This window comes from Myxine glutinosa, chromosome 7, assembly GCF_964187855.1.
Source record: "Myxine glutinosa chromosome 7, kmMyxGlut1.1, whole genome shotgun sequence".
Classification (NCBI taxonomy): domain Eukaryota; kingdom Metazoa; phylum Chordata; class Myxini; order Myxiniformes; family Myxinidae; genus Myxine; species Myxine glutinosa.
This window is the reverse complement of record NC_136267.1, coordinates 146,339,048-146,356,368: the sequence shown is the minus strand read 5'-3', so window position 1 is coordinate 146,356,368 and position 17,321 is coordinate 146,339,048. Positions and strand designations below refer to the sequence as shown.

Below are 17,321 nucleotides of genomic sequence, written 5' to 3'. Positions count from 1 at the left end.
AAATCACCCGGCGTTCCCCGGGTTCTTTTTGAATGCATTTACTACTATAATTCAGCTTTTACTCGCGGCCGTGGAAGATTGACTACTATATAATTTAGCTCAGCTTTTAATTGTGAAATGGGCCCAGCCCGGCCGAAGCGGCCTCGACCGGCCTCGCCACCGAGCCGATAACCTTCCCGGGGCCCGTCCCGACATTTTTTGTATTGGAGGTTTCCTCCTATATTTCACCGTTCAGGAGATTAGCTTGCGCAGACAAACAAACAAACAAACAAAAACTTTTCTTTCACATATTTTGATAGAAGATAGACGATAGATATGTATGTAAAAAAAAATACAGTACATGTTGATACATGTAAAGTAATTTTTTTAAACGGTCTCTGGGGTTGCAGATCTGATTTTTAATGAAGTTTTTACATACCTTTATGTCCAACACGATATGTTCGACATATTCATGGAGATGCGACACCTTTGAACAAAACTTGCATTTCACTGTAAAATTGGCAAGAAAAAAAAGATTCCAAGGTTGAAACGTAACTCAAGCAAAGAACAATGCACGCATTTTACTGAAACAGTTGGACAATAACATATATGTAAAGTACACAACCATTTTATAATGCACGTCACATGATGGCTCGGTCATATAAATACAGACTCTTCACTGCCATTTCGCACAATAAGGATTTATTTTATATGCTCGTTTCCAGATATTTACACTCAATCACAGGACTTCATTCCGTCTGATATTTAGCTTTGGCAATGTGCGAGTTGCAAGCAATGAAAGTTGATGGTTTGCCAAAGTTTCAAACAACTCTGGCAGGAATTCCAGTCTTGAAAATGACTATTGAAAGTCTTTGGAGAAGACAAACTCAAAGTTGAAATCTGAAGTTGAAACCAAAAATCACTGAAAAGTTGAAATTTGTTTTATTTCATTTTTCTACCTGTAAAAATGTTTTTACCTCCGCCACCAAAGGTAGATGGAGGTTATGTTTTCACCCATGTCTGTCTGTCATACTTTCTTATTGTCTGTCTGTCTGTTTGTGAACAAGATATCTCAAAAAGTTGTGGATGGATTCGAACCAAATTTGGCAGAGATGTCGTGTATGTGACATCGACGAAATGATTCGATTTTGGTGGAGATGCGGATTCGAATCCGGCTACTAGAATTTTAAAAGGGATTCTTCACCATTGGGAGATGGGGCCAAAAACGATACATAGCAGGATATCTCAAAAAGTTGTGGACGGATTTGGACGAAACTTGGTGCACAGGTTGGGTGTACGACAAGGACTATTCCGTTCGATTTTTGTGAAAATCTGAATACGCATTTGGATATGACAATTATTTAATTTTTATGTGATTCTTCACCATTGAGTGATGGGGCTAAAACCAACATAGAGCAGGATATCTCAAAAGGTTATGGCCGGATTTGGATGAAACTTGGTGCACAGGTTTTGTGTGTGACAAGGAAGAATCGATTCAATTTTGGTGAAGATCCGGATCCGGCTGGTAGAAGTTTTTAAGTGATACTTCACCATTGAGTGATAGGTCCAAAAATGATATGCATACAGCAGGATATCTCAAAAAGTTGTGGACAGATGATTTTGATTAAATGTGATTCTGTATTGTGATTTTCTGCTCTACTCTGGGATACAAAACGTAAACTGTTCACCTGGCGAAGTTGTGCTCTCTACTGAGTGCCATTCTAGTTCTCGCCTGGTAATTACAAACAAATGATATTTTGAATCATAGACTATCTTACTTTCTTGTTTTCTGAGTTTTTCGCCAATATTCTATTTTGTGGTGTCAGTCAACCCAAACCTAGTCAATCGAGCACATAGTCAACCCAGTTGTCCGACTTTCTGATACACAATAATTATCCAAAACAAGCGTTACGCCTAGGTCCCCCGTCGGTGAAGTGATGTGAGTTGACAAAGTGTAAGACGCAAGGTGGCCATCTTGGATTTTGACGTGGCGACCCAATTTTCAACAGCGTTCTCCCTTATGCGTAGGTACACCCACACACCAGATTAGAAGTTAGTAGTTCGTTTATTTTTCAAGATATTTCGCTCACAATGTTCACAAATATATATGGTGGCGGCCATCTTGGATTTTGACGTGGCGATCCAATTTTCAATAGCGTTCTTCCTTATGCCTAGATACACCCACACACCTGATTAGAAGTTGGTACTTCGCATATTTTTCAAGATATTCCGCTCACAAGGTTCAGACATACATGGCATCAGACATACATGGCGGTGGCCATCTTGGATTTTTACGTGGGTTGCACCCACAAACCAAATTTGAATTCATTCCTTTTCTTCCGCACGTACGCACGCACGCCCACACGCACGCACGCACGGACGGACGGACGCACGCACGGATGGACGCACGGACGGACACACGGACGGAGGGGAAAACCAGAGTCCCCCTTTCGCTCCGCGGTGCGACGGTGGACAAAAAACCTCCCTCACACTTCCTGACCAATCAGCGGTGACAGACTGAAGATAAGGTGTAATATAACGAGCTGCTAATTGCGCAGGAAGTTGCTTTTCATATATTTGTAAACAAGAGAAAATCAGCGTTAAATCATGTATAAAATGAGCTCCATTATGAGCATTAGACCATTAAAAATAAATAAATAAATAAAAACAAAAGCTTGTGGTGGCCGGTAAACAGAAAAAAGTATTTTGTTGCACATGCACACATTGTTTGGTTTGGAAAACATTGTTTAAAAGACATATTTAACTGATTTCAACGTTTTCAACGGTTTCAACGACTGTTCCCTCGTTGCTTACCTGGTGTTCAAAATGTTCCATACAAATATTAAATCGTCTCATTTTACTTTAAATATCGTCTTCAGAAGAACGACTATTGTGAGATTTGCTTATGGTATGTAAAAGATAAAATAGTTTTTCCGATTGGAATTTTTTCACAATTCTTCACTTTTCGGGTAAACTTGTGGTCATACCATGAATTTATTTGTTAAACATTTTAATGTTGACATATGCAAGTATATATTTTCAAATTGTGTGGTAAACATGTGGAATGAATTGCCTCGTGAAATAGTCTCACAATGTTCTAAAACGTGTTTAGCTCACCTGGACCGAAGTTCAGGGGAGCTTATGCGATAGTGCGTCGTCAGTCAGTCCGTCAGTCAGTCCGTCCGTCCGTCCGTCCGTCCATCCGTCAGTCTGTCCATCCGTCAGTCCGTCCATCCGTCAGTCCGTCAGTCCATCTGTAAACACTTGAAACTTCATCTCAAATCGCTGATGGGATTGCGACCAAATTTGGCACAAATTATATTTGTTGTGTTGTGACTAAAGTTTGTTCACGGCATCAGGGTCTAAGACGGTATACCGGGGGTCAAAGTGGATCCAGGTATTTATTGATCCAGGTAGGTATTTGCTTTCTTCTCAGAAACTACATATGCAATTCTGATGAAACTTCACCACAGCCTTAATCACCCATGTTCTCCCAAAGTTTGTTCCTGGCATTTAAAAAATTGGGGTCTAAGGTGGTCTATGGGGGGCTTGCCCCCCAAAATAGGTATTTGCATTTTGCTCAGAACCTACACACACAATTTTGATGAAACTTCACCACAACCTTCATCATCCGTGACATACCAATGTTTGTTGAAGGTATTGGAAAAATTGGGGTCTGAGGAGGAATAACAGGGTGGGAGGGGAGGAGTATGGTTGCCCCGAAAATAGATATGTTTTTATTTGATTGTTTAAAGTGTCATGATTATGTTAGTATGATTCTACATGCCGCCCTGTCTTCGAGCAAGCATTGAAATTGGTTTAAAATACCTTTAGTCAGTGCCGTATACTGTTTATTCTACCAGGTGAGTGTCAGGGGTATTGCCCCTGTTTTAAGAATCGATACTGTTTTGAACAACTCAATATGGGTAAATATTTAAGGGGCAGGGTATTCGAAGTTGATCAATCGACCTGACCCACCAACTTGCAATATTATAAATATACATATATATATATATATATATATATATATATATATATATATATATATATATATATATATATATATATATATAGTCAAGTGAAAAAGTAAGTACACCGCATGTAAAGTTTTGACTTTTTCAACATATTTCAACATTCAGCTATTTGATCTTCATTTCAACAATATTGATAGATAAAGGTGATATAATATAACAAATATCATGAAACATTTACATTTTGTAGGCCATTGTATAATTTAAATAAACATAAATGCAAATTTCGCATGTGGAAAAAGTAAGTACACCCCCACATTTATTCATTTTTGGAGAATAAGAAATTGATGCAGGAATTAAGAAATCGATGTAGAAATAAGAAAGCAGGAATGCGAGAAGGCAGGAAAATTTATGATTTTAGGTGATGCTTACTTTTGATCTTTAGACCTTTTGACAAAATTATTAATTTGTCTTCTCCATATTCTCATCATAAAGTTTTGTTGAAAATTTCATGACAAAAGCTCAAATCGTAAAAAAAAAGTTGCGGTCCGGGCAGACACAAAGAAGTGATTGTAATAAACTGTTCAGCAGCTGTGTTGGGAAATTTTGGAAAGAGGTCAATCAGAGGCAAGAGAAAAGGCTGACAAAGCGAGCAACTGGATGCCAGAAGTGAACTGGAAATTCCCTTGGAAAATTAAAACTAGACTGAAGGCTGTTGAGCTCTTTTTGGAGCAAAATATCTCGGAAGGATCTTCAATTTCACAGCACCTCGAACACTTCCAAGAATGTAAATGGAATTGCTTTCCAAACAGCCTTTATCCAGTCAGCAACTTAATAGCCATCATCTTTATGGTCTCAATACCAGTCTTGGTGTCCAACCCAGGCAGAGAGCCATGCTGGTGAGCATCTAGTGACAATGACAATAAGACTGTGTGGGGATCACTTAACCTCATTGGCAGTGAGACCATTAATGGAAAAGAAAAACACAAACGATGGAAATCCCCAATAAACTTACATTGTGAGTTCAGGTTTCCACCAAATGTCTGGCTTATCAGCGTTGATTTCACACTGTGTTCATGATTCCTGAAGGATATGTGACAAAATAACATCAAATCAGTATGAAGCATTGAATAGTTGTGAAGAGATAACTGCACCAAGACATTAGCTATCAAGGAAAATAGATGTTTATACACAAACTTTTTTATCTAAAATAAGCTCATGCAGCATGGAAGTAGAAGCAAAAGGCAGCTTACCATGTTTACTGCATTTAGTACTTACTGGCATTAGACCAAATATTCAAAATTATAGATGTGGTACAGCAGATTATCAAAATTGGGAACATTTTCTGTCTGGCATTAATTTCTATTAAATTTGTCTTTTTTTCAGCAAATATGTTTCATGAAATCAAACTGCAGCATAAATTCTGTAACCTACATCAGGTTACCCCCAGACGGCGTGTCTATGAGGTCCCGGACACCGCATGCCACGATCCACTCTGACCGGATCCTCCCCCCCAACATCGGTTTGCCGTGCTGGTGAGTTAAGTGAGGCAAATAGGGACTGACATAGCAGTTACTGACAGTACCTAGTCAGTCAGTCGTGCAAAACCAACACTGCACCTGAGATCAAACTTAGATAACAAATAAAAGCTGGCTAAACACCTCAGCAGTCTTATGTTTCCAACAAAATGGACAGAATAAGTCAAGACAGGGTTTCTTAAAGAAATGGCATTTATTGCCCATAACAAAAAAGGGAAGTATTTACAACAGCAGGCCAAGCAGGTATTTACAGGCAGATGGGACAATGAAATGGCACATACTGTATGTACAATAATTACAGCATTCATAAATTCCCCTTATCCCCGACGCAAACATTCCCGCAATCCCGCCCTCGTATCCTTATCTACAATGACTTAACATACTACAATCCATATTCCAGCATCATGCATCCAATCTGGAATGGACAGATTGATGATTGGCAAAGAATGATGGGATGAATGATCGGCGACGAAGATGAGGTGATAAACAAATAAATAGATGGGGTAATGGACGGACCCCATGCACATCTTTTACTTGTTGACTCTGGCTCCCACATCCCGAATGAAGCTCGGACCCTCAGATCTCACTCCCCTTCTGCACCTAAGATAGCCACAGCCTCGGTGTTTCCCCACAGTATTTTGACATTGCTCATGGCACGTGTAGAACCTGACCCACCAACTTGCAATATTATAAATATATATATATATATATATATATATATATATATATATATATATATATGTATATTATATATATATATTATATATATATTTGTATGTATGTATGTATATATATATATATATATATATATATATATATATATATATATATATATATATATATATATATATATATATATATATATATATATATATATATAGATATATATATATATATATATATACACATACATACGTACATGGCATTTAATATGGAATTTTTTTTTTTCTTAACGGGTTTACTTTCTTAACTCAGTATATCAATCTAGTGAGTTTCTTTTACACTTTGGTGATTTATTTGTTGAAAGAACCATGTCACTGATTGTCTGTCGCAGCAAGAAGTCAACAACAGGATTATATCACAGGTGGCGTGGCAAAATGTACGGACAGGTGCATTTGACGATTGGCTTCACAGTCGGGTATACAAGGGTTGTTGCGTTCTGTATTCGTGGAAAACAACTGCTGCACGTCTCCAAAAGTTATTGCCGCTTCCTCTGGAGATGGTCCGTCAACTCGCCAATGCTGTTTGTCATGGAGTGGTGGCTTTACGAAATTACGGCATGAAACAGCGTGCTATTGCTCGGCAGTATGGCATCACTCAAGGTCAGGTGTCAAAGATCCTGAAACGAAATGCTCAGATGGGTGTCCCTACTCCAATACCGAGGCCAGGACATCCCCGCAGAACCACAAGGAGGGATGATCGCCAGCTGCACCGGTTGGTCCGCAATGGCCGTACCAAGTCAGCTAATCGGCTTAGGGCTGAGTGGCAGCAACTGACAAATGTGCCTGTATCCAGAAGGCTAGTCAACCAATGACTGGTTCAAGCAGGCTATCGTGCCAGGCGTCCCCTGAGAAAGCCACGCCTGACCAGACAACACCGCCAGTGCCGATTGCATTGGGCCAGAGAGCACCGTCAATGGCAGCCAGGACACTGGAATCACGTGATCTTCAGTGACGAGTCTAGATTTCTGGTCTATCGTCAAGATGGTCACGTCCGAGTGTGCAGGCAACTGCATGAAGCCTACAACAAAGATTGTATAGTGCCAAGACTCCAAGCTGGAGGTGGTGGGGTGACCGTTTGGGCTGCTTTTCATGCAGGGGGCAAAACTGACCTGGTTGTTCTGAATGGAAACCTGAACCAGTTCAAGCACAGGGCCATTCTGGGAGAAACATTGCTTCCATTTGTTTGTGCAGCCTTTCGAGGAAACTTTGTCTTCCAAGATGACAATGCACGGCCTCATCGTGCTCGCATGATCCAACACTTTCTTTCTGACCGTGGTGTAGAGCATATGGAGTGGCCTCCAATGTCCCCGGATATGAATCCGATAGAGAAATTGTGGGCAGAATTAACGCGTCAAATCGACCACTTGGACCAGCAGCCGACCTCTGTGCGTGAATTGCAGCAGGCTATTGTCACTGCATGGCAAGCGATTCCTGTCCAAACCTTGGCAAATCTCGTGAACAGCATGCCTCAACGTGTACGTGCTCTACTGAATGCTCGTGGGGGTTACACGAAGTACTGAACTGTAATTTTACTGTCCGTAATCCCAGTCGTAATTTAACTTTGGTTTTTGTTATTAAAAAAATTTGGCTAATGTGCAAAATAAAGAGATACTTCTGGAAAACGTACAGAAGTTTAACACAGTACTGTCCATGAATTGAGTTCGATATCAATTTGCATCACTTTCAAGGATCAATTTATTTGTTTCAAAATGTCAAATGTGGTTTTTGTTTCTTTTAAAGGTCACATTAACAAAATCTAGAATAATTTCAACATAATTCCAATGAACTTTTGGTTCTAAGACATCTTGAAAAGTAAGTTCACCCCCACAAAAAAATATTCCATATTAAATGCCAAGTCTGTATATATATATATATATATATATATATATATATATATATATATATATATATATATATATATATATATATATATATATACATATATATTCAGTCATGTGAAAAAGTGAGTACACCCCATGTAAAGTTTTGACTTTTTCAACATATTTCAACATACAGCTATTTGATCTTCATTTCAACAATATTGATAGATAAACGTGATATAATATAACAAATATCATTGAACATTTCCATTTTGTAGTCCATTGTATAATTTAAATAAACATAAATGCAAATTTCGCATGTGGAAAAAGTAAGTACACCCCCACATGTATCACTACTTCAAATACCTAAAATTAGAATCAGGTGCACCAGCTCAGGTGCAAATGATGAGAACATCGTTGGAGAGGATCTTGGAGGAACCTGTCTTATTTAAACCTCAGACATTTAGTTTGGTTTGCTCTTTGTTGTTGAAGTGTGCAGTGTCACCATGCCGAGATCAAAAGAGCTCTCTGAGGCCTTCAGAAAGAAGGTTATAGATGCCTTCGAGTCTGGGAAGGGATTTAAAAAGATCTCCAAACAATTTGAAATCAATCACTCGACTGTCCGGAAGATCATCTATAAGTGGAGAAGATTCCAAACAACTGCCAACTTGTTCAGGCCAGGCCACTTCAGCAAGTTTCAACCCGAGAGCAGACCGCAAGATGCTGAAAGAAGTCTCGAAGACCCCCAGAATGTCATCACAGGACCTACAGGTAGCTCTTGCCACTGTTGATGTCAAAGTGCATGAGTCTACCATTAGAAAGAGGCTGCACAAATTAGATCTACATGGGAGGTGTGCCAGAAGGAAACCTTTGCTCTCCAGAAAGAACATCAAGGCAAGACTAAAGTTTGCCAATGAACACCTTGGCAAAGACCAGCACTTCTGGAACAATGTGCTCTGGACAGATGATCAAAGGTAGAGCTATTTGGCCACAGTACCAGAAGACATGTTTGGCGAAAACCAAAGGCAGCATTTGACCACAAGAACCTGATACCAACTGTAAAGCATGGTGGTGGAAATATTATGGTTTGGGGCAGCTTTGCTGCGTCAGAGCCTGGGCAGTTGACCATTATAGAATCCACTATGAATTCTTCATTGACCAGAGGGTGCTTGAGGATAATGTGAGGCTATCTGTCGGAAAGTTGAAGCTCAACCGAAGGTAGACCTTGCAACATGACAATGACCCTAAACATACCAGTAAACCACCAAGGAATGGCTGAAAAGAAAGAAATGGAGGGTTCTGGAATGGCCAAGGCAAAGCCCGGAACTAAACCCCATCAATATGTTGTAGGGGGATTTGAAATGAGCTGTGCATGCAAGAAACCCCTCAACTATCGCACAGCTGAAAGAATTCTGCACGGAGGAGTGGGCAAAAATATCTCCCAGTCAATGTCAGAGACTGGTAAGAAACACCTACTTGAGGTTGTTTCTGCCAAAGGGGGCAATACCACCTATTGGAGCCAAGGGTGTACTTAGTTTTTCCACATGCGAAATTTGCATTTATGTTTATTTAAATTATACAATGGACTACAAAATGGAAATGTTCAATGATATTTGTTATATTATATCACCTTTATCTATCAATATTGTTGAAATGAAGATCAAATAGCTGTATGTTGAAATATGTTGAAAAAGTCAAAACTTTGCATGGGGGTGTACTTACTTTTTCATGTGACTGCATAGCCTGCAGTAAAAAGGGTTCAAGGAGGCACTGCAACACCACCTCATGCCATTCCCCATCCTGCTCCATGATCTTTATTACTCCCTTTAACCCTTCCTAGCCCCATTGACCCTCTTATTTGCTGATTTCAGTTGTTTTTTTTTGTATAGAGTCGAGGCTCGTGAAAGAGCTAACATTTATCAAACAAACAAATCAAACAAACAAGCAAACAAAGTATATAAAAAGGGGAGTGGTCGACAAGATGGGGAGGGAAGGGGAGGAAGCACACAAACACAATATTTGAGAGCAGGGACATCGGGAGATGTGTGGGAGGGAGAGGGCCTGGGGAGGGGGGGGGCAGGATAGGTCTAAAACGCAAGGACACCAAGGACTTCCAGGAAAGAAGTCGGCACCTCAAAAAGTGGATTTGGGGTGAAATTCGAGGGGGTAGAAAGGATCAAGGTTCACCCTCATCCCTTCTCCCTCTCTTCCTTTCCTGTTTGCTATTTATTTGTCCGTAGTGGCCAATTGTTGCCCCACTTCCCCACTACCCCACTGTCAATTTAACCTAGCTCCCTCAATGAGCCTCTCTCTTGTAGAGAGAGAAAAAAAAGATCACTCCAACATGTAAAGCAGCCAACATCATCATAAGTCAAATTTCCTCCCTCCCTTCAATCCGACCAAACAGGCAATCAAACCTTTTTGAAACACCAACTACATCACACCTCCCCCCACACACCCAAAGGCCTTACTTGTCTCCATGAAAGCAATCTTGATGAAGTTCCTTCAAAACGCATTGCAGTAAATTGAAGGGATCTCGTTCCTGAAATAAGGTGAAATTCCTTTGGACTTCTGCATAAAAACAAACACAGACCGAAAGTGAAAGAAAATAAAGATTTAGCAGCCAGCAATCATAATATAGTCTGTCAAGTGTCGGCTTGTGACAAAAGTGGGTTTTATGTGAGGAGGTGAGAATGTTGGAGGTCAAAAAAGTTTTTGTTGTTGAAAGTGAAAAAAGATGTTGAAAGTCTAGAGAGGAAGACAGACATCTGCCTGCATGTGTCCATGTGTTTTATACCTCTCCCACCTCTGCCCCCCTTTCACATGCCTACTCCCCCAAGCTCTCTCCCTCCCACAGATCTCTCGATGTCCCTGCTCTCAAATGTTGTACTTGTGTGCTTCCCTCTCTCCCCCCATCTTGTCTCCCGCTCACTTTATCATATGTTTTATGTGTCAGTTTGTTTTTATGTGATTAATGTTAGCTCTTACACGAGCCTCGGTCTTGTATACAAAAAAAAAGGACAGAAATGTGGCAAGATTTTTATAGAATCAAAATAGAATTGGCCTATTATGTTGGGTTGAATGTTTCCAATTTGCTGTCAGATCTCAAGAAGATAAACTGAGTCGAGCGAAATTTGTACTTGAACGTGAAAGCTCTTTGGAAAACCAGGTATATAGACCGAGGGACAAGATTATTTTGCTTAGTTGGAGTTATGTTCACCTCCGAAATGTCTGGTCATGAATGTATGCTCTCTGTGGAGATTAATCCAACTAAAATTGCCATTCTGATGTTGTGCCAGCAGGTGGGCTCTGCAGCTCATATCAGACTGCCCTTGGGGAATGTAAACGATGGGGGGGGGGGGGGAATGGTTGGGGGGGAGAGGTTGTGTAAAGCCAGCAGTCCCACCTGAATTTGTATTGAGAAATATAAAGATTCCAAATTATTACCCTAACTACTGCTGGTAGAGGGTTGGCAAACCACCCAGCTTGACCCCAGATCAAGAAACTGCTTCGGCAGAACCAATACTCTGTAACAGTGTATGGCACATCGGATCAGATGTTAATTCCTATAAAAAGGGATGTGGATGTTGAATTCCATTCAATTCATGGTAAAAGTATTGCTTGGTCCTAGATGGTTAATAAACTTGTTTGGTGTGCAGCATGTGGCTGCTGGTTGCATTATTTTTGGAAGCGCAGCTGTGCCACTGATGCATTGCCCCTGTTACCAGTAAACCAGTACTCATTCTTGAGAAAAATGCCTGGGGCATAGAAAAGGCCCCGTTATATGGTATGTGCCATGTGGCAAACTATAGAAAAGAAGGGACATTCCATAGCTTGTGGAAAATACCAAACTATAGAAAAGAAGGGACATTCCATAGCTTGTGGAAAATACCAAAGTATAGAAAAGAAGGGACATTCCATAGCTTGTGGAAAATACCAAACCATAGAAAAGAAGGAACATTCCATAGCTTGTGGAAAATACCAAACCATAGAAAAGAAGGAACATTCCATAGCTTGTGGAAAATACCAAAGTATAGAAAAGAAGGGACATTCCATAGCTTGTGGAAAATACCAAAGTATAGAAAAGAAAGGACATTCCATGGCTTGTGGAAAATACCAAACTATAGAAAAGAAGGGACATTCCATAGCTTGTGGAAAATACCAAACTACAGAAAAGAAGGGACATTCCATAGCTTGTGGAAAATACCAAACTATAGAAAAGAAGGGACATTCCATAGCTTGTGGAAAATACCAAAGTATAGAAAAGAAAGGACATTCCATGGCTTGTGGAAAATACCAAAGTATAGAAAAGAAAGGACATTCCATGGCTTGTGGAAAATACCAAACTATAGAAAAGAAGGGACATTCCATGGCTTGTGGAAAATACCAAACTATAGAAAAGAAAGGACATTCCATGGCTTGTGGAAAATACCAAACTACAGAAAAGAAGGGACATTCCATAGCTTGTGGAAAATACCAAACTACAGAAAAGAAGGGACATTCCATAGCTTGTGGAAAATACCAAACTATAGAAAAGAAGGGACATTCCATAGCTTGTGGAAAATACCAAAGTATAGAAAAGAAGGGACATTCCATAGCTTGTGGAAAATACCAAACTACAGAAAAGAAGGGACATTCCATAGGTTGTGGAAAATACCAAAGTATAGAAAAGAAGGGACATTCCATAGCTTGTGGAAAATACCAAAGTATAGAAAAGAAGGGACATTCCATAGCTTGTGGAAAATACCAAAGTATAGAAAAGAAGGGACATTCCATAGCTTGTGGAAAATACCAAACTACAGAAAAGAAGGGACATTCCATAGGTTGTGGAAAATACCAAATGATAGAAAAGAAAGGACATTCCATAGCTTGTGGAAAATACCAAACCATAGAAAAGAAGGGACATTCCATAGCTTGTGGAAAATACCAAACTACAGAAAAGAAGGGACATTCCATAGGTTGTGGAAAATACCAAACCATAGAAAAGAAGGAACATTCCATAGCTTGTGGAAAATACCAAACTACAGAAAAGAAGGGACATTCCATAGGTTGTGGAAAATACCAAATGATAGAAAAGAAAGGACATTCCATAGCTTGTGGAAAATACCAAACCATAGAAAAGAAGGGACATTCCATAGCTTGTGGAAAATACCAAACTACAGAAAAGAAGGGACATTCCATAGCTTGTGGAAAATACCAAACCATAGAAAAGAAGGAACATTCCATAGCTTGTGGAAAATACCAAACTATAGAAAAGAAGGAACATTCCATAGCTTGTGGAAAATACCAAACCATAGAAAAGAAGGAACATTCCATAGCTTGTGGAAAATACCAAACTATAGAAAAGAAGGGACATTCCATAGCTTGTGGAAAATACCAAACCATAGAAAAGAAGGAACATTCCATAGCTTGTGGAAAATACCAAACTATAGAAAAGAAGGGACATTCCATAGCTTGTGGAAAATACCAAACCATAGAAAAGAAGGAACATTCCATAGCTTGTGGAAAATACCAAACCATAGAAAAGAAGGAACATTCCATAGCTTGTGGAAAATACCAAACTATAGAAAAGAAGGGACATTCCATGGCTTGTGGAAAATACCAAAGTATAGAAAAGAAGGGACATTCCATGGCTTGTGGAAAATACCAAACTATAGAAAAGAAGGGACATTCCATGGCTTGTGGAAAATACCAAAGTATAGAAAAGAAGGGACATTCCATGGCTTGTGGAAAATACCAAACTATAGAAAAGAAGGGACATTCCATGGCTTGTGGAAAATACCAAACCATAGAAAAGAAGGAACATTCCATAGCTTGTGGAAAATACCAAACCATAGAAAAGAAGGAACATTCCATAGCTTGTGGAAAATACCAAACCATAGAAAAGAAGGAACATTCCATAGCTTGTGGAAAATACCAAAGTATAGAAAAGAAGGGACATTCCATGGCTTGTGGAAAATACCAAACCATAGAAAAGAAGGAACATTCCATAGCTTGTGGAAAATACCAAAGTATAGAAAAGAAGGGACATTCCATGGCTTGTGGAAAATACCAAACTATAGAAAAGAAGGGACATTCCATGGCTTGTGGAAAATACCAAACCATAGAAAAGAAGGAACATTCCATAGCTTGTGGAAAATACCAAACCATAGAAAAGAAGGAACATTCCATAGCTTGTGGAAAATACCAAACCATAGAAAAGAAGGAACATTCCATAGCTTGTGGAAAATACCAAAGTATAGAAAAGAAGGGACATTCCATGGCTTGTGGAAAATACCAAACTACAGAAAAGAAAGGACATTCCATAGCTTGTGGAAAATACCAAACTACAGAAAAGAAAGGACATTCCATAGCTTGTGGAAAATACCAAACTACAGAAAAGAAGGGACATTCCATGGCTTGTGGAAAATACCAAACTATAGAAAAGAAGGGACATTCCATAGCTTGTGGAAAATACCAAACTACAGAAAAGAAAGGACATTCCATAGCTTGTGGAAAATACCAAACTATAGAAAAGAAGGGACATTCCATAGCTTGTGGAAAATACCAAAGTATAGAAAAGAAAGGACATTCCATGGCTTGTGGAAAATACCAAAGTATAGAAAAGAAAGGACATTCCATGGCTTGTGGAAAATACCAAACTATAGAAAAGAAGGGACATTCCATGGCTTGTGGAAAATACCAAACTACAGAAAAGAAGGGACATTCCATAGCTTGTGGAAAATACCAAAGTATAGAAAAGAAGGGACATTCCATAGCTTGTGGAAAATACCAAAGTATAGAAAAGAAGGGACATTCCATAGCTTGTGGAAAATACCAAAGTATAGAAAAGAAAGGACATTCCATGGCTTGTGGAAAATACCAAACTATAGAAAAGAAGGGACATTCCATGGCTTGTGGAAAATACCAAACTACAGAAAAGAAGGGACATTCCATAGCTTGTGGAAAATACCAAAGTATAGAAAAGAAGGGACATTCCATAGCTTGTGGAAAATACCAAAGTATAGAAAAGAAGGGACATTCCATAGCTTGTGGAAAATACCAAAGTATAGAAAAGAAAGGACATTCCATGGCTTGTGGAAAATACCAAACTACAGAAAAGAAGGGACATTCCATAGCTTGTGGAAAATACCAAACTATAGAAAAGAAGGGACATTCCATAGCTTGTGGAAAATACCAAAGTATAGAAAAGAAGGGACATTCCATAGCTTGTGGAAAATACCAAAGTATAGAAAAGAAGGGACATTCCATAGCTTGTGGAAAATACCAAACTACAGAAAAGAAGGGACATTCCATAGCTTGTGGAAAATACCAAATGATAGAAAAGAAAGGACATTCCATAGCTTGTGGAAAATACCAAACTATAGAAAAGAAGGGACATTCCATGGCTTGTGGAAAATACCAAACGATAGAAAAGAAGGGACATTCCATGGCTTGTGGAAAATACCAAACTACAGAAAAGAAGGGACATTCCATGGCTTGTGGAAAATACCAAACGATAGAAAATAAGGGACATTCAAAAAATCTCGTGTGCATGCTGGACTACCCTTGTGTTCTTAGGAGGAACCAAGTAATGCTCTAGAAAAGTTCATATAAAGGGGGGGCAATTTGATTCCTGCAGCTGCATGAAGAAGTAATGTATTTTCAATGCAGTTAACATCTCTTGGTTTCAAAGGGACCACTTGATTCATCCAGCTGCATGAAAAAATTTGCAATCCAGTTGCAGAAAGTGCCTACAATGCCTATAATAATTAATAGATAATATAATTGATTATAAGAATTTATAACAATTAATAATAATAATATAATTAATAATATCATTTGTTGCCTATAATGTGTACACACATCGTGCTTGTCCAATGCTTGTCCTGAAGAATACATCACACCCAGCATGTGTGCAGTTGGTTGATACATAGTAGAAACTTTATTAATTTTTTTAAACAAATTATTCACACACATGCACATTATTATCTTATGCGTTTTCGTTTTCAAGGTACCCAGAACACTTTACGTACTGATGTGTTTTAACCTATATATGCAGGGTGCCCATTGCCAACGATAAAAAGTTGAACTTACGGAACATTTTTCTGATCAACCATGAAGGACAGACGACCCGGCAACCGATTTTATACATGTTGCAAACAAGCTCCTCCATGCAATTCATCGTGCACAAATCACCGTGTTCACCTGAAAAAGGACAAAAGAAGATGTTATACAAAATGGATCATTTGAACATGACGTTTATTCTGAGCTTTTCACTCAAATTTCACAACTCTCAGAAAGCCTCCTCTAACTTCCTGCCAAACACCGTGAATGTCTCCCTTATTTCCTCTCCACCACGTCACTGTATGACAATTTATATGTGGATAATCAAGTTTGTGATGGCCTTGTTCCATCAGGAAAATGCAAGTAACACAAAAGTAATTGTCAGGCTGGCAAGTGTGGGATCACCCAAACGTTTTCCTTGCATGACGGAGTGCCATCTTTCAAGAGAGATGTTCCAACAGGTGCCATTTGGAGAAGTGACAGGAAAGCTCAGAGGAAGCAAAATCACCTTAACTTAGTGTTGGCTTATTTCCTGCCTTGACTCTAAACTGGCAACCTGGTGATTTACGGACAGGCTGTTGGCTCAAACAGTGCACTGTGCTTGGGATGAAGGTAAACATGGCTTTCCCATATGCTAGCATTTCCTTGTGGATGTTGAAGGCTCTTAAAGTAACACAATTCCGAATATTGATAAGTGCACAACATAAGAAAACTATGACGCACTCGGTAAAGAGCACACCTCCGCCAGGCTGACCAGTTTAGGTTTTGTATACCACTGATATGCCAGATCTGGATTCGGACCTGAACCAAAATCTAATCGGCTTGTTTTTGTCGTCTAACCAACTCATCCACCAAGTTTAGTCATAATGCATCCAGAACCCTTTGAAATATCATGCTTTATATCGTTTTCGGCCCCCCACCCCAATGGTGAAGAATCGCGTAGAAAATAAAAGAATTCTCGTGTCTGGATCCGGATTCGAATCTTCACCCAAATCGAATCAATTCATCCTTGTTAGTCAGGGCCCTTAGGGATATTTTGGGGCCGTTTGGTTCAAATTCTTCCAAAAGCACCAAATTTGGCCCAGATATTGCCCATGCCATACTCTTTCGATTTTTGACGGGCGCCAAGACGGGCGCCCCCCCCCCCTCCGGGGGCCCCATATTGGCGAAATACTAAATGGCCGCCACCCGGATTAGAGGAAAATCAGTTAAATAACCAAAAGGGTTGGAATCATGTATGATACC

General features: G+C 39.5%; 1 protein-coding gene across 1 annotated transcript in view; it reads right to left on the bottom strand.

Moving 5' to 3' along the window:
* LOC137430790 (ubiquitin carboxyl-terminal hydrolase 42-like) overlaps positions 1 to 16,200 on the bottom strand; it is a 22,594-nt gene extending 6,394 nt beyond the window's left edge. Inside the window, exons 1-4 of the mRNA XM_078782754.1 lie at positions 16,107 to 16,200; positions 10,502 to 10,601; positions 4,966 to 5,033; positions 419 to 489 (exon numbers count right to left, since the gene is read on the bottom strand). Coding sequence (XP_078638880.1) covers positions 419 to 489; positions 4,966 to 5,033; positions 10,502 to 10,601; positions 16,107 to 16,194 — 327 coding nt within the window. The 5' untranslated portion in view covers positions 16,195 to 16,200. The remainder of the gene's footprint in view (positions 1 to 418; positions 490 to 4,965; positions 5,034 to 10,501; positions 10,602 to 16,106) is intronic.
* Positions 16,201 to 17,321: the final 1,121 nt, after the last annotated feature.